The sequence below is a fragment of the Notechis scutatus genome, chromosome 1 (assembly GCF_049901735.1).
Source record: "Notechis scutatus isolate UNSWTSFEM ecotype Mainland chromosome 1, rNotScu1.2, whole genome shotgun sequence".
In the NCBI taxonomy this organism is placed as follows: Eukaryota; Metazoa; Chordata; class Lepidosauria; order Squamata; family Elapidae; genus Notechis; species Notechis scutatus.
In genome coordinates this window covers 184,346,884-184,370,062 of record NC_142009.1, presented here as the reverse complement: position 1 = coordinate 184,370,062, position 23,179 = coordinate 184,346,884, and the positions used below count along the sequence as shown (strand labels likewise).

At 39.0% G+C, this 23,179-nt stretch overlaps 1 protein-coding gene across 3 annotated transcripts in view; it reads left to right on the top strand.

Annotated features, from left to right (window-relative positions):
• Positions 1 to 1,460: 1,460 nt before the first annotated feature.
• The window catches only part of PPP1R1C (protein phosphatase 1 regulatory inhibitor subunit 1C), a 49,463-nt gene continuing 27,744 nt past the window's right edge, over positions 1,461 to 23,179 (top strand). Inside the window, exons 1-2 of one of the 3 annotated variants that reach the window (XM_087953383.1) lie at positions 1,461 to 1,847; positions 4,369 to 4,426. In XM_087953383.1, the coding sequence (XP_087809509.1) occupies positions 1,767 to 1,847; positions 4,369 to 4,426 (139 nt within the window). In that variant the 5' untranslated portion in view covers positions 1,461 to 1,766. The remainder of the gene's footprint in view (positions 1,848 to 4,368; positions 4,427 to 23,179) is intronic. The other 2 variants (XM_026667887.2, XM_026667886.2) reach the window with 2 other exon arrangements.

Sequence of the window (23,179 nt, the reverse complement as noted above, 5' to 3'; positions counted from 1 at the left end):
GATAAGGCATGGCAGGCTTTGCTGTCTTCTTTTTGGCAAGGAGACAGATGCACTTTAAGCATCCATTATTGTGGCCATTTTTATGTCAGTATTTAGCCTAAATGCTGACAGTAGTTTTGAGGTCTGAAATGTGATGAGTCCAAGGATACGATTTGCAAAATAACAAGGAGGAATACACAAGGCAAGGCGAAAGGTACCAAAATAGAAAGGAGCCTAACATCATTGATTAATCAAATAAATACAACTCAACTAACCAACTCATGAATATGGGTAACTGATGCTCTTGCTAGTGGGTAGCTGATGCTCTTGAGAGCTAGTCCCATCTTCCTTATAATTTTTTAAAATCAAATTTATGTGTCCGCTCAACTTATCTCTTCCAACTCACAAGTTATGGAGAGGATACATAGGCTCTTGGTAGCCATTCTGTGCCCAATGAAGCCAATTGGAGTCACCACTGTCTTTAGGTTGATTAGACTTGGGTGAATAGAACAAGGCAAATGCCTGTGACTTAACCATTTTGTCACTGCAGGCTTGCAGATTAAATATGAGATATTGCTTGGGACTGGTCTAACATGCTTTCTCTCCCTCAACACACACTTCACAGTCAAATGTCCAAGCTAAACACTTGCAAAAGCTAAAGCCTGAAATGGGAAAAGTCATAATAAGAATTGTCAGAACATTCTGCTAGTGATCCTTTTTGCACCCAGAGTTTTGGTGCAAATTTAGGGCCAGCTTCTTATAATGTGAATCATAAAGGATATGTCCTGAACTGAAAATACCATCCTGCATGTAACAGTTGATTTAATGGGATCTAGAGATGGAATGATCAATTTGCTAATTATACCAGATTCTTGGATGCTCTGCCCAAAAAAGTTTATAAATTTTCACATACAGAAAAGTGTGTGTGGACAATTTAAGAATATACAGACAAGCCCTAAGAGTCCTATTTGTTCAAATAGTCCTCAATTCATCATACAGCCAAGAATCTTTAAACCAGATTGTACCATTCAGATATGTTGTACCATTCAGATATGAAGTCTTTCTGGAAGGCATCAAATTGTGGAAGACTTTCGATGTATCATCACCAGTTTCTGATTTCACAGAGGGTGATGCCATAAAATGACTGGCACGATTTCCCCACTCCATCACAGTCAGAAATGTCACTTTTCAGTCAATTAGAAAGACTGTATCAGTAGAGAACTTTGTGATGTTGTCCTCACCTGCTTCCAATGCCATCTCCACATATCAGCTTTGCAAGCTTCCTAATCACAGGTCTATCAATAATTCAGAGCCCATCAGCCATACTCCAAAGGGTGGGCTCTTACCCTGCACTTTGGGGCTGTCAGCAAATAATGTGCAGTACAGAGATTCTCCATTTCAAATCCCAGGGCAGCAAGCCAAGTCGAGGCTAGTATTGTATTTTCAATTAGCTTCTGAGTGAATGCTTGGCATCTGCAGAAGGGGATCTGCACACAATTAGCTTCTTGTTCCTTTCAGCTTGGTGCTGAGTGGATCATCTGGAGAACTGGAGGAGGAACGACAGCATCTCTGAGTAGGGACGTCGCTGTGGATGTAGAAGGAAGAAGGGGATTTTGCAGCTCAAGCAGTTTCTGCTCTCTCTTCCTCAGAAATTATTGTGATTGTTAAGGGAGCGCTGGGCTTCAAGGAGTTTGCCAGGAGATAAGAAGAGAAGGAACTTTCTTGTCTCTCCTTGTGGCAGGCCAGATCTTCCCCTCCCCCTACTTCTGCTCTTCCTCAATACTGCCATGGAACCAAACAGTCCTAAAAAGATACAGTTCGCTGTACCATTATTTCAAAGCCAAATAGATTCTGAAGCAGCTGAACAGGTAAGCTAATTTTGTCTTCACTGCCTACGAAAGAAGATAAAGATTGTTAAGGGAACCATGTTTCTAAATGGGGAAAGCAGAGTGCAACTTTGTAGAAGTTCTGGGATTTTGTAAGAATTCTCTATCATTGAAAGAGAGAAGGAAAGAGAGAGAAAGAAGGGAAGAGAAGGGAAGAGGTTTGTCTTTAGGATACACTAGGTGAGCGTTTTTTTTCTGAGCAAACCTTTTTCTCAAAAAAGAGAAGCATTCCAATAGTGAGCTTGGGACTTTTGTATATACAAATTGTTGATGGTATTTAATGTTAGCAGACTGATTGGTAGGTAAGGAGATAGTTCAGTTGGAAGGCTATAAATGACAGATGGATGAAAGGATTTCCTGCATCTTCAAATGGGATAAAAAACACCAAGAAAAGGGTATTGTTTCTAGATATTCAGTACTTCCAAGGCAATTTCTGAGCAGTCACGTTAATAGCCTAAATTTATGTTATTGTATTTTCAAAATGGTACAATACTATCAGCATCACAGAACAAACATTGATATAGGTTGAAATCATCTTCTCTTTGGCTGGTTTGAAGTGGTATGTTCCCCCCACGGACAGTGTATGGTTATACCTGCAGATCAAGATGTTTCTCAGAATTGCTTATCAGACTTAACAGTTCAGCTTTTTGATATCCAGAATGGACAAATACTAGTTGGAGTTGTGCACCTTTAAGTCTACTGAGTCCCATTGAGCTGAATCAAATTTCTATCTGAGAAGGTATATGTGGGGTTCCACTGTTCATGTTCTAGCTGAGATGTCTACTCTGAAAAGAACCATAATTAGAACAAAGGGTCATTGATGACAGCCCTAGAAAACAGACAAAGCCTGAGCAGAATGAGTATTCTTATGCAGAAAACATTTTAGATGCTATTCTCCTACTCAAGATGAACTTCACATCTCATCCCTCTCCAATAGATAAATATACTTTCTGAATGATAAATGGGTGGCTTTGAAGATTCCAATATCTTTTTAGTCATCTTTCTGTATGTAGACATAGAAATTCCTAGAATTAAGGTCATATGCTATTTATTTGACTTAGTATGTAGAGCTATAAAGGGTTATAACTCTCCAAATAATCAGCCAGTAAGAGGTTTTTTTTAGAAATGTTGGGAGCTGAAGTCATGTTAGATCTGGGGGTACTATGTTGAGAAAGTCTGTATTTTCTTCCATTTAATGTTGTGTATAAGACATCCATATCATCCTATGGTTTCCATATAATGGATGATTCTTGGCCAACAGCATACATGCTAAAAATCAAAGTATTTGGATTTTGTGCAAATATAACATTATGCTTCTTGGCTATTAAGAGGACATGAGAATGACTTGCAAACCAGCCAGTGATTTACAATAGATTAATGCAATTGTGATTTCTTTTTCCTGCTTTCAACCATTGATGTCTGTAGTCTAAACCAAATGGCTTTCAAAATGATGTTCCATTACTAAATGCAATTTGTGGTATGCTACAAGGAGCAAATGCATATCCCTCCACTATCTCCTGATATCAGAAAAATGATTCGGGCCCACATCTGACTGATCATGGAAGAGCTTGGAAGCCAATCAGTATGACACAATGAAATTTAGCTTTTTGGAAAACCAGGTCTCCAGTATTTTCAGTCAGAGTTGGCATTGGTGGGGTGGGTAGTATTACAGTGAGAATAAGTAAAGGTTGCATAGTTGTGAGACAGGCCATGTGGTCACCTTAGACAAGAGAGTCTAACTAGAATTTAAAAGCTCATTGCACCATTGGAATGGGAAAGCTCTGGGATGGGAAACTATGGGATATAGCTAAAGTGCCATTTGGGATGGAAACCATACAAAGATCCAGGGTTTTACACTCCTTCCACAACATTCGATCATTTCTTTCTTTCTTTTTATTTTTTAGTTTGCCATATTGTGCTGGAATTCAAATTCAGTAAGACCTCAAAGGTCAAGAATAATGAAGTCTTGATTATTCCTGGCCTTTGAAGTCTTAAATTTAAATTTAAAATCCAGCACAATACGGCAAACTAAAAAAAAAACAACCATAAAGAAAAAAAGTGATATACTAGTAATACTGATGATGATGAAGGTGATGATGAAGATGATGATGATGATATGCATTCAGCCATGTCCGATTCTTGGCAATTCTTTGTGCCACATCTCTCCGCATCTTCTGATCTTGCACTACTTCCTTGAGTTTTTCTATGCTCTGGCTAGTGTCGGCTTTGATGGTGTTAGTAATACTAACAGAACAAATTCATGATAACCTGCTGCGTTTTGTTCTTGAAATAGAAAGCGGCATCAGCTTGTTCTGATTTTGATAGTGATTAAAAGAAGTCAATGATTTGAATACTTAGCTCTATTTGTATCACTAACTTCTCATTACCTTTTAGCTCTGGCTTAGCTGTATTTGCTTAGTAACTTCTCATAATTGGTGAATTTAGAGACATAGCTGCTTGCATTTATGTTTGATCCATCTGCCTGTATTTATGATTTCTGCAGATCAGGAAAAGAAGGCCCACCCCAGCATCCTTAGTAATTATGAATGATTCATCTCCTGGTAAGTTCATGCTATGGCTTTCTAAAGTCAGGGGTCGCCAACCTTTTGGACCTCAGGGACCACCAAACTCATAATTTGAAATCACATGGACCACTAATGTGGATTTTGACTGACAGTGGCTTGCTGATGTTGGTGGGAGAGAAAGAGATCGATCTGATCTAACCTCAGAGGGCTGGTAGTGATTCATTCTCTCTCTCTCTCTCTCTCTCTCTCTCTCTCTCTCTCTCTCTCTCTCTCTTTCTTTCTTTCTTTCTTTCTTTCTTTCTTTCTTTCTCTCTTTCTCTCTTTCTCTCAAACACACACACACAGGTCCCTTACTACCCCTCCAAGGCAGCCACATTCCTTCACTAACCTGCTTTTCAGCTCCATTCTCAGGGAGAGAGAGACTTTTTGGTTTCATGCAAGGAAAGCAGCAGAAGCAGCAGAAGTCTTTCTTTCTCTCCCCCAAACTCCGCCGAAAATGAGCATTTACCGGCACAGCCTCTTGGAGCAGGATACCTTGCAGGGTCCCAAAGACTCATTTCTGGTGGAGTTTTGAGGAGAGAAAGAAAGACTTTTGCTGCTTTCCTCGTGTGCAGCCAAAAGCAGAAGAAGAAAGAAGTGGAAAGAAGCAGCCCAGTGGCCAGGCGAGGTGCGTGGGGTGCATGGGGCAAGTCCCTCCCTGCAAGCAACACAAGCCTTGTGTTCCCACAGGCCATGTGGGCGGCTCAGCCTTGTGTTCCCACGCAGCCTGGATTAATTGCTTTGGGGGGTGCTTTGGGGGTGACATTTCTCTGTGGACCACCAAAATTTTCTTACGGACCACCAGTGGTCCCTGGCCCACCAGTTGGCGACCACTGTTCTGAGTGTTTGATGAGATTTTAAAAAATATTATAGGGAAAGAACTAGAAATAGATGTAAAATGATAGAATCATGGCTAAAAAAAAAAGAAACATCTACATTTTATTGTGATTGTCCACCTTGTGGACATCAGAAGGAAACAATTTCTGCTCCTAACCACACAGATGCTTTTACACTAAGCAGTAATTAAGGTGCTTAGAGAGACCCAGATTTCAAGTCTATCTTAAGCAGGGAAGCCAGCTGGGTGATTTGGGGCCAATCACTCTCTCTCAATTGTGTGAAGAAGTCAATTACACAAACTATTTCTGAAATATTGTCAGGAAAACTGAGGGAATCCCACCTGTGTACTGTAGTTGAAGGAATCAAGACTGATTTGAAGGCACCAAATAAAAACCAAATCCCACTGATTTGTCAGACTGGATTAACAGTATCCATAAAACCAAGCATGATCATGGTTAGATCATGGTTAGTATCCATAAAACCAAGCATGATCATCATTAAGGGTTAGAAGGTTTTATTTTTCATTATTTTGTTAAAATCATGACTTTATTCCATTCTATAAGAATGTTATAAAAATTCTATTACAATGTTCATAATGTTTACACACACACACGCACACACACACACACACACATCAATAAGAAAGAAAGGAGGAAAAGAAAGTGAGACCAACTAAGGGTAATAATACAATATAAAAGGATGCAACAAAAGTCAGGCCCCATAGGCTTTACACAATATATTTTTTCAGAGAAGATGTTACTAAGGAAAATTCAAAGACCATATGCCAAACAAGTAAAGAAGTATTTAGAGGAAAATGGCAACCAATTTGAACATTTAATGTTATTATTTGCTTAATAAATTATCTGCAGGGTCTGACTTTTGGTATACTCTGTGTATAAAAAGATCTTATAACATAAACATCAATGAATAATGAAAAACCAATGGAAGACCATGATGTTTCCTTGGGACATCTTTTCATAAACTTCAGGGTAGCCACCTTGGGGAAAAAAAGAAATTACAAAGAGCAAAACAATTGAATGAGAATTCATTGGAGGAGTTCAGATTTTCTTCCTACATTCCAGTCAAACTACATGTGTTAACTAATTTATCAGTAATTAAATTGTGGTTAATTACTGCTTTTCTAATAGTCATAATCTAGAGATAATTTTGCTTCTCACCTTTCCTTTCACCACTCAACCATTCTCCATTTCTAATTTTCCACTCTCACTCTTATCCCAACCTACTTTCTCTAAAAATCATAACCTTTTCTTAGCACTGTACCAACTGTATCTAATGAAATGGACTGGAATCCACAAAAACATTTGCCAGAAATTAGTAAACTTTTCAGCCTTCAGACACTATTCTATAATTTTTCACACGAAGCAGATGCATACAAATAAATGAAAATAAGACATTTTAAAAAAGCATTTGACATCCCTTGAGACTGCCAATTGGCACATGCCTATATGACAGTTGAAATCTTGCAAATGGAGCACTGAACTCTCACAAGACTGAATAATTTTCCTTGACTGGATGTTAAGCAAGCAATGTAGTCATTTACTCTGTGCTTTCAGGACATGAAGTAAAGCTTAATAGCAATAGCACTTAGACTTCTATATGGTTTCACAGTGCTTTACAGCCCTCTCTAAGTGGTTTAAAGAGTCAGCATCTTGCTCCCAACAATCTGCGTAACAATCTGGGTCCTCATTTTACTGACCTTGGAAGGATGGAAGGCTGAGTCAACCTTGAGCCTGGTGGGATTTGAACAGCTGATAGTCAGCAGAAGTGGCATGCAGTACAGCACGCTGACCACTGTGCCACAGAGGCTCTTGGTTAATGCCGTGTCTTCTCAATTACCGTTCCAAATCTTCCCTTTGATGAGGATGGCAGAGTTTCTTCGCCATGCTTTCAGAGAGAATCTACTCCTTGAATCCAATCTTTGGCTAAACTACCCTGTTTTTCTGAATTTGTTAACTCTCTAATGTCTGCACCATTATCTATACCAGGATAGTGCCTCCATATTGTCTGTGATAATCTATAAATCCATATGTGCATTCCCTGGCACTCTTCTTGATCAAACTTGGCAAAATTTAGCAAAATAATGCCAAGGACAAAAATACAGTTTCTCTTGGGTATCTCCGAGGCCTGGGAATGATGTAACACGGTGCAATATAATCTTTGCAGCTTTTACACTTGCATTGTGATATCAAGATACATGTTTCATCCTTTTCACAAACACTCTGTTTGCTATTGTTGTTCCTGCAGTATTCCACTTTAAGAAGATTTTTATATTCCCAATCTTTAAAAGCTTTAAATTATAAACATTTCCTTTAATTAATAATTATGTGCCTTCAACTCAGTACTGACTCCTGGTAATTGTCTAGATAAACCCCTACAGTTTTCTTGGCAAGATTCCCCCAACTGGGTTGCCCTGGTCTTCTTATGGCTAAGGGAGGGGGAAAGGACTGTCTGAAGGATATTCACCTGGCCTCCTTCCTAAGACAGGTTCTCAATGTTTCCTAAAATGGTTCTCAATGTTTCCTTCAATCACCCCAAAATATCTAAGAAAGATGGAAAAATAAATAGCAGTTTCTTTCTACTAATCTATGAAAAGCAAAGCTATGTAAACAAACTGCACAATTGCTCTAGCAAGACGTTTATGGAAAAATGTGTGCAACCATGCATACAACTCAGAGATATCTTAAGAAGAGTGCTGTACACAACAATTTTCCAAAACTGTCATGCACAGTGTTTTCCTCAATTTCAGACAAACCTGAGTCAAATAATGGTTAATATTTGCATTGATGGTTGGTATGTTGTTTCAGCTGATGCCCTGAAAATACAGTTAGAACACATATATTAAACTAAATTATTACATATCTACCAATACAATATATAACCTAAAGCAACATTTGTCTTTGAGATTTCTGGCATTTCTCCGTAGGTGTTTGATGTCTGAAACTGCTGACAACTCTGCCTGGAAGTGTGATACAAAGGAGCTTTCAGTATATTAATGTCAATGCAATAAATATGCTTTTTTCCATCTGAGATATACAGCAGTTCAGGAGCCAGCTAAAATCTACTCCATATACCATACCCTCAAAGTCATGTTGCTGACAGATTTGCTCATCAGTGTTTACCAATGTCCATTTAAAAGCTATTTGCAAAGCAACCTTGTTTCTCTCTTACTGATATTTATTTCTATAAAAGCTTTGCAGTATTTCATACCCATTAAGCATTACTAGACTACTGGGTCCCAACTCTGGCAAATTGGCCCAGCTTGGACACTAGAGGGAGGTCGGGTAACAAGAGGCCACTCTTACCTCTCAAACAAATTATCTACTTTCAAAAAGGGGCGGCATTAGCAAATGACCATGAAAGTTTTTAAAACTATAGTAGAGCATCACACAAGAATGCAACAAGATTGTTGTTGCTGCCATTTTCTGCTCCTGCATCCACTGAAGGAATATATAATTTAAACTTAACCAAAACTTTATGGAAGCTATTTAGAAAAAAACATTATGAATGAGTGTGAATCAGGGATGGCAATCAGTAACTTTTAGTTGTTAGTATACAGCTCCGGTAATTTCCAATGGAAGTGAGACTGATATTTAGAAGAATTTGGTTCTTAATCTAAATGAGAGGATACTTTGGGGTCCAGAAATGATACAAGCCAATTTTTCTGCCCAGCAAAAATTCCTGGTATGCCAGCAGAAGCAACATACGAAACAGGAGATTGGGAGAAGTTGGATGTCTTTAAACCCAATCTGGCAGGCTCTTCCAATGTACATATTGGTTCAGGATCCTGAGACATGAAGTAACTGAGCAAGTTGTGGCAAACCCAACTTAAGAATGTCTTTGGGCAATCAAGGGGAAGGAAAGAAGATATATCTTCTAGCCATGTGCTTAGAGATGGAGATGGAAATCTCTTGGCCACCTCAAAGACTTCTGGAAAGCCACATAGGAAATCTCTTGGCCACCTCAAAGACTTCTGGAAAGCCACATAGCCTCATGGCTGACTCAAGGAAAGATTCTACTGAGAGAAAGTGTTTGAGCCTTCATCCCAAGAAAAACGAAACACTTGTGAAAGCCAAGCACTGGATTACCTGGACCAAGATCCTTTGTCCACAGCAGAAGCTTCAAACTTCCAAAGTGGACACAAAATATTCTTCTGCTTGAGACAAGCAACAAAAGTTACTAACCACGGCACTCAGAGATGACCATGTTATTTCCACTCCTGTGCAGGCAAATCATTAAAAACCACACTAAATTGTTTAAAGCTTGGCAAGACACTTGGCTTCAAGGAATGGGCTCATGGAACATGAAGAGAATTGACCGGAAATGATTCCTTTGCATGCTTAAACTTGCTGAATGATTGTTATAAAGAGCCCACTTATTTTTTATGGACATATGTCTTGTTCTCAGCAATAGCAGGACTTTCTAAGGAGTCAACTTCATGCCTGTCTAACCTATAGCACAAAGATGCTTGTGACATTGACTTTATCTCCTCTTCAGCCTATAGTGGAAAGATCTTAAAATAATCTATTCTATTTTTAAAGTTGCTTTACCATGGACTTGAGCCATTATATTTGATTGGCGTTATGGTTGATAATATGGTCAGGAACTGGGATACGCCAGATTCAGATTACTGAGGTGCACCCTTTCCTTGTAGGCACTCCAGCTACCACCCCAGGTCACTTTGAACTTTCCTTTTTGAGAGATCTGGCTTCTGCAGAGACACTTGACTGTGAAAACTCCAATTCACATTTCCCAAGGTACTTCTCAGGTCTTACACTTCATAGCTCATGAATATAGCAGTAGCAATAGCACTTAGACTTATATTCTGTTCATAGTGCTTTATTGCACACTCTAAGCGGTTTGCAGAATGAGCATATTGACCCCAACAATCTGGGTCCTGACCTTGGAAGAATGGAAGATTGAATCAACCTTGAGCGGGTGAGGATCGAACTCCTGGCAGTGAGCAGAATTAGCCTGCAATACTGCATCCTAAACACTGCACCAACACGGCCCACTTACTGTCTGTTGGTGGGTCTGTTAGCAATCATTATAATATAGGTTATGTATGGCTCTACTATTTATACCACTTTTATTATTTCTGGGGAATAACTCATGAGTACTACAACTGAGTGGTCTACATCATTGGTGTATCATGCAGCTTCTGTGTTTGTAGCATTTTGCTGCTACTTATGATGGCCTCAACCCTGTTGGGGATGGGAATGGGTGGAGGAAAAAGGAAAACCAGTTTTCCTCTATCTTTCGTGGCACCAGTGTTAAGGGATCAGTTATTGTTCTTACATATGGAACCATCCCAATTGCATTCATAGGATACTTCCAAGTACTTTTCACTACAAATTCACAGCTGAATTTCTTGGTGACCACTATTTCTATACAACATGAATACAAGGATGCATCTAACTTGCTTTATCTTGCTCGGATCTTCAATATTGACTACTTCTTCATACCTAGGCTAATTCTGTCTCCATAATCTTGCCAGGAACTCATCTCACCAAATGCCAAAAGGGGAGATATATGGAATAGAAGAAGATTCAGACAGTTGTGGTGCAGGGAATTTTGCAGATCAAAGCATTTGTGAAGCCTCAGGCAGTCACTTCAATCTTTGAGAGAATTGCAGGGGAATTACATAGCCATGGGTATTATTGCTCAATAACAGAATGTCAGATGAAAATAGAGAAAGGACACATTGCAAAACCCAGAAATATCCTTTCAGAAATGTTTTTCAAATGTTCTTGCTCCATAAAGTCCCTTCTCTGCACTTCCAGTTTGGAAGTAGTTTGCCTGGGCTACGTTCTGAAGAATGCTAGACCTATGGTCCATAAACATTCTGAATGACAGGTGCACAGAGTGAAGTGTCTCTGCCACACCCATCATCTCTTAATTAGGCTATTTTTGAACACTGTTTTAAAATGGTTCTACTATTCAGAAATAGCTTGAATGATCAAAGGCACATAGGACATCTGCATATGTGATTTGTCATTCAGGCAACATGCCTAATCTTACTCTACTACATGTTAAGGAGAACAATTGCGTTTTTTTGCCCTGCTAGCTGGAAGGGAAATGAAAGCACGGAAACCACCAATTGTTTTCTTTAACTAGTCCTGCATTAAATTTCTACAAACATCACCACTGGATCTTTGTGTTCCGGTAGCAGGATGGGATTCAGCTGGTATTGCAGCAAAATATATGCTGACATTTTTTTTTCCTGGTTCAATAACTGGAGGATGCCATGTTAATGAGGCCTTGAGGAACAGCCTGGGAAGGAATATATTATAGACATAAAGAAAGTAGCAAGAAAAATACTACCATCTGCTATAGAACCCACCTCCTTAGAATTTCATGAGGGAGATTTTACTACTGCAATAAAAGTCCTTACTAGAACTGATGGGAGAATACTATGAGCTATTTTATTGCGACCTGTTGAAATTCTGACTATAAAAGTTTATTTACTGAATAAAATCACAGTTGGTTTACACAATTTGCACAACATTTTAGTCCATAAGTCATGGTTTGCAACTATCGTGACTGAATGTACCCAAATTGCTAAACCCAAGTCAAATAATCTGCAATGCAAGGTGTGAGCCAATTTACTGAGTCCATAAGCTCCAAGCTAGCTAAAAATGCTTGAGGATTTCATCTCTCTAAAGAAATCAGCCTGATCATATTTCCTTGACAAATAAATTTTGTGAGGTAAGCAACCTTGTCTCCTATAGAGATTTTGGATCATGATTCCCATAATCTTTGAGCAGTGGCAAAGCTGGGGCTATGAGAGGCAGCATCTAAGCAGTAGTGTCTGCAGGAAGGCAGAGGGAAGGAACAGTGTGTTGCAAGCTCTGTTCTACCATTGTGACTCTTTTCTATGAGTTTTGAAACATCACTCCCTCCCACACACCCCGCACAAAAAGGCAAAGCTTGCAGTGAGATGTTGCTTTTGTCATCCTGAAGCCTTTGGACACCACTGTGATTAGAAAACATAGATATTTACATTTCCCAGTGAAAGAAACTTTCATGTTACATTTTTGTACTTCTCTGAAATTTGCAATTCAGTTCTCAAGTAAAACAACTTCCTAGACATGAAGGATTGTTGGGTTGATGACAAGGAATGCTTGAGAAGTCTGGGCCAACCAGCGTGTCACTGCTCCCAGTCAGACTCAAATCATACATAGAGGAAATTTTAATCACATGGGAACAGTTTGCATCACATGAAGGAAGTTAAATTACATACAGAAAATAATCCCGAATCCAGGAAGTAATCCTATATATGAAATTTGTTTTTCTTTTAACAACCCTGTCATCCCTTGCATCAGGGTGGAGTCAGGACAACTTAATGGAGCTGAGCGTTTGCTGGCCGGATGCCCTTCCTGATGCCTACGTGGAGTTCACAGCAGATATTTTCTCTTTGTGCCCAGAAAGAGAAATATCTGCCGCTACCTCATAGCCTCCTGATTGTGAGGCAGGAGCTCCACCATGCTGCTCAATCCTGTATATGAGAAATACGTGATTGTTTTTTGCATAGTAATTGGTGGTGGAATACCACTTCTAACTACATTCGATTCTAGCAGAGGACGTTGTTTAATGAAAGATGTCATAATTTGGCTCAAACTTGCTCTGTTTTCACGAGACAAAGCTTAATAAAATTAGCAGTTGCCCCAAACGTTAACAGAGAAGCAGCAGAAGGTAGTCAGGGAGCATATGACTTTTTCTGAGCCCCAAAAGAAAATTTGGAGAAACTAAATATTTTTGTCCTGAAAAGGATCGAAACAGAATTTTCCTAATATTTCAGGCCATTCTAAGAAACCACAAAGTTAAACTTGTAAAATGGCAGCAGGTGATTTTCCTTGTTTTTCCTAAAATATTTTTTTCCACTGTCCAGAAGGCTTTCTCTGCTGCAGCAAAGTAGATGAAGAACAGATGTTGAAGAATCATTGCAATACTCTGTGCAGAAGATTGATGACTAATGTCCATGTGTTGTCAACTTTTGAACAACTTGGCTTTTAATAGGAAAATCTTTAAAAAAATGAATCAAGACAAAATGCCAGCAAGACCGCAATATTTTTATCCAGAAATGTTCAAGGTGATTAATGAATTGTGATGCATCATACAACCTGCAGATGGGAAGATTCAGACCACTGAACCTGTTTGTAGAAAACAGTGGGAATCCAAAGTCCAACGGAGGCAGAAAACAGCAGGAAGTTCTGGCCACAGAGATGCTCATCTGGGAAGTAACTCTTTTCTGAAATGGATGCAGGTCAGCCACAACGATGGAGAATATTTCTGGGTTGTGCTATGAAATTGAATGATAACTCATGCCCTAAAATCATGGTCCCCCACTGACTTAAAGTGTAATTTAGCTTTGTTGATAATAACTTCCCTAACCTGGTGCCATCCGGATGTGTGGGTCTACCACTGTTGTGGGTATCAATGCTAGCAGTTCAAGACCTCAAGAGGGTCAGGCTCTTGGCTGAAGCTTTCCCCAAACTCCATATAGCAGGATTAGGAAGCAATCTTGATTGCAGCTGGGAATGAAGTTGCCTATATCAGTTCAATGCCTTCTGTTAGTTAAGGCTGCAGCCCACATTTATGCTCCTTAGCTGAAAATATGTGGCTTTTCTCCTCCATTTTCAATGGAGACTCTGGTCTGCAACACTTAATGGAAACCCTGTTTTATGTTGGGGCCATGTGACTCTTGGCAATTGGCATTTCCGCCATTCCTGTCTAGAAAATTCTAGCTCTCAAAAGAGAGTACAAATGTCAGATTTGGAAAAACCACTAGATCCGGGAGGGAGGGGTTTCCAACCAGGGGTGGGATTCAAAAATCCCAGTAACTGGTTCTCTGCCTGGTTGCTGGGTGGGCGTGGCCATGGTGGGCATAGCCTACTGGAACTTCTGGGAGGACCATTTTTCACCTTCTCCAGAGTCCAGAGGTTTCCCTCAGGAAATGGAGGTCCAGAGGTTTTCCCTCAGAATGGCCTCCCCGGGCTCTGGAGACCCTTCAAAAGCTGGATACAGGCTCGTTTCCGGACTTCCAGAACTTCTGTGAGGATTGTTTTTTTCCCTCCCAGAGCCTCCATGCAGGCCATGCACTTACCTGCAACCAAAACAGGTTGTGTGGAGTCTCCTGGGAGGGGTGGGGTGGGATGGGCAGGGCCAGCCAGTCAGTTCAACTACTGGTTCAGCAAACAAGATGTAAATTTAACAACCGGTTCACCCAAACCAGCCCGAACTGGCTGAATCCCACCCTTGTGCAACTTTGTGCAACGTTAAGACTTGTGGACTTCAATTCCCAGAATTCCTCAGCAAGTCTATACATCTTGAAGTTGTCGAGGTTGAGAAACACTGCTTGCTTTGAGTGCATTTCTAACAGGCTGCTCGACTTTCAGCACATTTCTGAGGAAGAGTTGGGGAGGAGAAGATGTTTCCTATAACAACATTATTTTCAACTGCACAGACTTCTCTAGGTAGCATCTTTTGGCCCAAGCATCTGGAATCTAGCAGAACTAACACCAGCTGCTTTCAATATTGTGCATAATGGTTAATCATAAAGTCTTCCGACAAAGCAATATATCAACAAAAACAGTCTTTAAGAACTACTGATTTTACATGTTCTTTTGTTTTTCTCTCTGTGTGATAGCAATACAATGGAGCAAAATGCTCTTTGTATTACTTTAATTAGAAAATTGGTGGCTGGAGATTTTAGCAGCTACTAAGAGCAGAAATGGAGAGATGAGGGAGACCAGGCATTTTTAAAAGGAGGAAAAATAAGCCACACTCTGAGATTAATTTGAACTTTATAAAATGTCCTTACCAGTCTAATTTGTTGAAGAAAACAATCAATGAAGAAAACACAATAACAATTGTGACTCAACTTTAGACAGTAAAGGGCAGAGAAATATGCAAATAAAAATAATATCCACATTGTAAATATTCAGACCACCAACAACTTCAACAACAAAATTAATCATTATCAAGTTAATCATCTGATCTTTTGAAACAAGGGGATTCTCATTGTTCTCAGTCTGGGACAGCTGTGTTGGCTGGGAATGATGACCTTTTTTGTAAACATTTGTGGAAGATCTCTCAGGCTGTTCGTGACTTCACAACCTCCATCAGAAAGGCCGTTAAAAATGGACAGATGGCTTTTCCTTTCCAAGATCCATATGAACACATTCCATTGTGGTAAAAATTCAAAGAAGGGCCTTTTTCGGTTCCTTTTTCTTTCATTTATACATGCTATTCTTCTCCAAGGATGAGCCATGTTCTGCATATAAGGGAAATATATGTATAATAAGATTGTGCCCCATTGCTAAGTTGTGCCCTGTTCTTCACAACTCCATGGACCACAGCATGTGCACTGCAATGACAACACCATTAAAGCCAACATCTTTAACACATTCTTCGGCTCAGTATTTGTAAACAGCAATAGATCATGCCCAGTATTTCCTAGCCGAACCACAGACAACTACAGTGATCTAATACATATCGATTTTACAGAAGACAATATTGAAAAAGCACTACGCAATCTAAAACCATCTCTATCTATTGGACCGGATGGAATATGTGCCTACTTCTTAAAAAAGCTATCCACTGCCATAGCCGAACCTCTAAGCATAATCTTTGAAAAATCTTTCAGGACCAGCTCCTTGCCTAACCTATGGTCACAAGCCACGGTCATTCCCATCTTCAAAAAGGGAGACCCCAGCCTAGTTGAAAATTACTGACCAATCTCCTTATGCTGCGTCACCTGTAAAGTCATGGAATCAATCCATTATCCTCCACTTAGAGACAAACAACCTACTCTCCAATAAACAATTTGGTTTCAGGAAAAAACTATCCTGTAATCTGCAACTCTTACACTGCAAAAACATATGGACTACACAACTCGATCAGGGCAAAGCAATAGATGCAATCTACATAGACTTCTGTAAAGCCTTTGATTCAGTGGTACACGACAAACTACTCCTAAAACTAAAATCTTATGGCATCTCTGGACACCTGCATAACTGGATAGAAGCATTTCTGTCAAACAGACAACAAATGGTCAAAATTGGGAGCATCCTATCAAATTCTGTACCTGTCAATAGTGGTGTCCAAGGCAGTGTTCTAGGACCAACTCAGTGGTGTCCCCAAGGCAGTGTTCTAGGACCAACTCTCTTCATACTCTACATAAATGACCTCTGTGATCATATTAAGAGCAACTGCGTTCTTTTCGCTGATGATGTAAAGCTGTTCAATACCACAGACAATACTGCTACCCTTCAAAAAGATCTTGACTATGTATCAGAATGGTCAAACAAATGGCAACTTCAAATCTCAACAAATAAATGCTCTGTCTTACATATTGGCAAAAAAATCAGAAAATAAAATACAGGCTGAATAATCAAGATTTGGTTGATATTCCAAGCTCTGTAAAGGACCTTGGAATACTCATCTCTAATGATCTAAGTGCTGGAGCCCACTGTAACTACATAACCAAAAAGGCATTAAGAGTTGTTAACCTAATCCTACGTAGCTTTTTCTCTGGTAATATCACACTACTAACTAGAGCATACAAAACATTTGCTAGACCAATACTCGAATACAGCTCATCATTCTGGAACCCACATTACGTATCTGATATTAGCACAGTTGAGAAAGTCCAGAAATATTTCACAAGAAGAGTTCTCCACTCCTCTACTCGTTGCAGAATACCTTATGCCACCAGACTTGAAATTTTAGACCTAGAAAACCTTGAATTACGCTGTCTTCGGTCTGATCTAAGTATGGTATATAAAATCATACATTGCAATGTCCTACCTGTCAATGAATACTTCAGCTTCAACCATAACAACACAAGAGCACACAATAGATACAAACTCAAGGTTAACCGCACCAAACTTGATTGCAGGAAATACGACTTCAGCAACAGAGTTGTCAATGTCTGGAATACTCTACCTGACTCTGTGGTTTCTTCCCCAAACCCCAAAAACTTTAACCTTAGACTGTCTACTATGGACCTCACCCCTTTCCTAAGAGGTCTGTAAGGGGCGTGCATAAGCGCACCAACGTGCCTACCGTCCCTGTCCTATTGTTTCTTATATTTTTCTTATATGTACCCATTTCATGTATTCATAACTATGTATATACTTATACCTATTATCTTGTAAGCGATTGACAAATAAAATAAAATAAATAAATAAATAAAAATAAAATAAATGTCAAGCTCCCCTATCTTCCCCTGTCTCTTGAGTTTACCCAGATTCATGTTTATTGCGTAGATGACACTATTTAACCATCTCATCTTCCACCATCCCCTCCTCCTTTCGCCTTTAATCTTTCCCAACGTTAATGAGTCCTCTTTTCTCATTAGCTGGCCAAACTATTTGAGCTTCAGCTTCAGTATCTGTCCTGCCAAAGAACAATCAGGATTGATTTCCTTGTGTAATGATAGAAGAGTTCAGAGTTGTTGTATGTAGTATGTGAGTGAATGTGTGTGCATGTTCATGTGTGTGCATATAATTTAATTATATTTTTCTAAACCATGAATCACAGGTTGGTGGACCAAAAATTCAGAGGTTTTTGCTAAGCATGCAACATTTTTCAATTTTAAAAATAAAAATATGCAATGGAAGTGATAGTATCGTATATTATTTCATCTACAGTTTCTAACTGAGTATCTTTATAGATCAGTTTGGTGTTCAACTGCTCCCATTTGATGCATAGCTGGGATTTGGGTATCCCTAAAGTGCAAAGAGAGACCCCTTAAGAGAGACCCCTAAGATATCGTACGAATGAAGCTTTCAAGCAATACTCAGGAGCCTGTTACTTCACCAAAATGGTGGGTGGGCACATATTATCAGTTTATGGCAGGATAAGACCTAATATTTCACCATTTCTGTAGTTTCCCAAGCACATGCCATCAGAAAGCAATACTGATCAGTAAATGCTGGAAGTGGATAAAGGGCATGGAAGGATTTGTGTTCTTTATGCACTCCAAGGTTTTAAAATGGTGGGCATTTTATCTCAGTCAAACTCTGCGTGGTTCTTTTGTCTTCTCTTCCCAATTCATCTGATTGTTTTTTTGAGTACTGCTGTACCTCTGTGAATGCTACTATTCAAATATTTGTGCCTCATAATAAATCAAAGGATGCCTCTTTGTATTTTCTTTGCATAGAATTGGCTTACAATAATTTCACACACATTTTTAATTCTGATGATTCCAAGCTTTCTTAATTCTAGCAACGTCATTTTAGGAAATATAACAGGAAGGAAAAATAATTTTCTTTCGCTTGGTGAGAAATGACTAAGAATCAGAAACTCTTCCTAACGTACTGCAGTTCTATCTTCTGTCCAATCAGAACAGAAAATCATATACTATAGTTGTGTTCTTACAGTGACAGTATTCTTTGCTGAAAACTGGGTTGGATTTTATTGGATGCTGCGCTAGAGAAAAATATTTTTCTGCTTTCCTTGAAATTGCAGAAAGACTAGATTTAATTTGTCAAAGGAGGTCATTCTAAAGCTCTTATTTGCTTTCTACTGAAGGTAGAAAGGATGGAACGCCTGTGGCAATTTTGGAGACAGTTCATTCCATGAAAGGGAAATTATTGTTCTAACATCTCAACAGAACTTAAAATCTCCACATTCATTCTTCTCTCCCTCCACTTTGCTGGCTTTGTTAAATTTAATTAGCCAGGGGCTGATTTATTAATCCTCCAAGCAGAACAACTTCTATTTGTCATTTTATAATTGACATAATTTTCTTTATCTTTACAAGCCTTTGCAAGAGTTAATAGCCATTAAGTGATGTTATTCCCAGATGCCTTCACCACTGAAAACTAAAACAACAGAGATCCATATCAGGAACATAAATACTTACCCACTTGTTCATTTATGTTTCTGTTTAACTGTGGTTCCCCCACCTCCCTTTTTTTTGATACCACCCCTTGGAGTCAGTTAACTTCCTCTGAAAAATGCTTGATGAAGAATGTTGCATTGAACCCATGATAAAACTGTTGCAACCTATTAGCTGCTATGGAGAGAAAATACTTTGAAGCTGCTTTTCAGATGGGTTGAGGACAAGTTGAAAATAGAGTCAGGGGACATAGCATAAAAAAGATGCTGCCAAAGGATATCCATGCTGTGGTTAGATGCAAGGATGGGAAGGCTCTCTATCTCAGTTCACGGATAATTCAACAGGTTCAATGGTGGCCAAGGTTGAAAGTTGGCATATGTGTTATTTATCAAGGTTAGACTGTGTGTTTTGGAAGTCACAAACATAGGTAGAAAATTAAAATAACAGAGTTGGAAGGGACCTTGGAGGTCTTCTAGTCCAACCCTCTACTTAGGCAGGAAACCCTATATCATTTCAGACAAATGGCTATCCAATCTCTTCTTTAAAACTTCCAGTGTTGGAGCATTTACAACTTCTGGAGCCCAGTTGTTCCACTGATTATTTATTCTAACTGTCACGAGATTTCTCCTTAGTTCTAGGTTGCTTTTCTCCTTGATTAAACCAAAATAAGATTCCTTTTCCTTTTAACCATAATTGATCCCTTACATTTTCCAACTTAACATTCTTTTAGAAATATCTTTTTGACAACCAATTTGATCCAATGATTAAAGGCACCAGGGTAGAAACTAAGAGACCCTGAATCCTAGTCCCACCTTAGGCACTGAGCTGGCTGGGTGACCTTGGGCCAGCCACTCTCTTTTAGCCATAGGAAGGAGGCATTGGCCAACCAATTCTGAAAATACTGCCAAGAAAACTGAAGTCACCAGGAATCAACACTGACTCAAAGGCTCCAAAACAAAACAATTTAACTGAAAAACAGTTTATGCATTAAGGGTTTGGTAATATTAAGGGACAACAAAAGATGAATGAGGAGGTAGGACAATTCCCCCTGCAAATGTGAAAAAACAAAATCACTGAGCAATTCAAGGCCCTTCTGGCCCTTATTGAAACGGGGGAAGTTGAAAAGGAGAGGCGGAGAGATTTTTCTTTCCTCCGACTGATTTTCATTCCAAATATTCTCATTCACTGCAAGATATGAAAAGTGAAATATTGGAAGAGACTGAACTGAGGCAATTTGGAACTGGAAACCGAGATCCAAGAGCTGGAATCAGAAATATTTTAAATCCTATGGCTCCATAGTTATCTACCACCCACCCATCACCCACCCTTCACCCTTCTGTCCTACAAATTGGTAAAAAAAAAAATATCAGTACACCAAATACAAACTAGGCGGATATGACCTCCCTGACATCCTCACTCTGTCAAAGACCTTGGAGTACTCATATCAAAAGACCTAAGCACCAGAGCTCACTGTAACAGCATTCCAAAAAGGCATTAAGAGTTGTAAATCTAATCTTACGAAGCTTCTCCTCCGGAAATATTGAATTGCTAACTAGAGCATACAAAACTTTTGCCAGACCAATACTCGAATACAGCTCATCAATCTGGAATCTGCACTATATGTCAGACATTAGTACAATTGAGCAAGTCCAGAAGTATTTCAAGAGAAGCATACTATACCCCTCTGCTCACAACAGAATATTCTACATCACCAGGTTTGAGATTTTTGGCTTAGACAACCTTGAACTACGCCACCTATGATTGGACTTAAGTATAGCACACAAAATTATCTGCTACAATGTCTTACCAGTCAATGAATACTTCAGCTTCAACCGCAACAATACAAGAGCACACAACAGATACAAACTCAATATAAACCACTCCAAACTTGATTGCAGAAAGTACAACTTCAGCAACAGAGTGGTCAATGCTTGGAATGCACTACCTGACTCTGTTGTTACATCCTCAAACCCCCACTCCTTTAACCTCAAACTATCCACTATTGACCTCACCCCATTCCTAAGAAGTCTGTAAAGGGCGTGCATAAGTGCACCATCGTGCCTACCGTCCCTGTCCTATTGTCCCCATTTATTTGTCCCTATTTCCTGCATTCTTACTCATGTTTATACTTATACCTATTATCTTGTAAGCGATTGACAAATAAATAAATAAATAAATAAGAATCATGGCATCAGAGATTTTAAGATCTCTCTTTCTCTGCCATAGCAGAGGAGATCCAGTCTATCCCTGAATGTCTGAAATGCCTTCTCAAGGCACATACTACAGGTTGTCCTTGACTTACAACAGTTCACTTAGTGACTGTTCAAAGTTAAAATGAAAATGAAAAAAGTGACTTATATGACCATTTTTCACACTTATCATCCCCCATGGTCTCATGATTTATATTCGGATGCTTGACAACTGACTCACATTTATGACGGTTGCAGTGTCCCAGGGTCACGTGATCACTTTTTGCAACCTTCAGACAAGCAAACTCAATGGGGAAACCAGATTCATTTAACAACCGTGTTGCTAATTTAACAACCTCAAGGATTCACTTAACAATGGTGGCAAGAAAAGTCGTAAAACAGGGCAAAGCTCACTTAACAAATTTCTCACTTAGCAATATAAATGTTGGGTTCAATTGTGGTTATAAGTTGAGGACTACTTGAGTTTCACTTTAAATAACTTGCTAGTTTTACCCCATTTTTTTTTTTTTAAAATAGCAAAACCAGTTCAGTTTCATAGGTAATAATAATTAATCTCACACTCATCTCTTATGTAAACATTAGCATAAATTGGAACATCTATTTGAAATCTTTATTCGCACTCCAAAAATGGAGGGTTATTTTCATGAACCATAATGAAGGATTTCTGTGCCTTAAACTACACACCGTTTGTTTGTTTGTTTTGAAAAATAAAGCATCATGAGTTTTTGTGGTGGAAGGTGTTTGACACACTGAAGAAACATGTAAATAAAATAAAAATAAAAATTCTGAATCACTTTACAGTTTCTCACAGTAAAACATGCCTTGTGGAAAAAAAACAGTTAAGCAGAGTCAAAATGCTTGACGAGACACTGAGCGGGAGATGCCTCATAAGTCAAATGATGAATTAAAGAACAAGATCTTGCTAAAAACAGACATAGGCTTATGGAATTAATGGAATCAAAATGGGATTGGAAGTCAAGATAGATTTTTAAGTTATACCTACTTGAGTTTAATGGCTTCTATTCCTTAAACGGGTACAGAATATGAATTTTAGAGTGAGACTTGTGTGTGTGTGTGTGTGTGTGTGTGTGTGTGTGTGTGAGTGAGTGAATTGTATTGTGTTGGTCTCTGTTCAGCTTTTCTACAGTGAAAATAAAATCTTCATAGACCTGGATTCTTGCAATGCCCTTTCATGATAGAGAGTCTAGCAGTGTTTTTACCAAATGAAGCATGGTTTTCCTAATAATAGAAGAAGAAAGGGGCAAAAAACTATTTATACCCCCTTGCAGAATGTTTGATGAAAACATTATGAACTCCAATTTACATTGGGGTTCATAATCAGAATATAAATTGCCGCAAAAGTTTACATCAGAACTTAATCTTTTCCCCCTTTGTATTGAGCCCTGACAATAATTGTACGCTCCACCCCATCATAAGTATTGCAGTGTAATAAGGAAGTCAATTTAATGTAGCCTGACAACATAATATTTTCTAAGAAAAAGCACAGGGATTACTTCCAAGAAAGTGACAAAGTGACACTTGACAAAGTGACAAAATTAGTTGACCAGAGAAATACTGTCAATATAATTTACTTGGACTTCAGTAAGGCATTTGATAAAGTAGACCATAACCTACTACTAGATAAAGCAGAAAAGGTGGGTTCGACAGCATCACCACCACATGGATTCATAACTGGCTGACCACACTCAATGTATAGTCTTCAATGGAACTGCAATGGAACTTCAATGGAAATATGCAGTGGAATACCCCAAGGCTCTGTTTTAGGCCCAGTACTCTTCAACATCTTCGTAAATGACTTGGGCAAGGGGATAGATG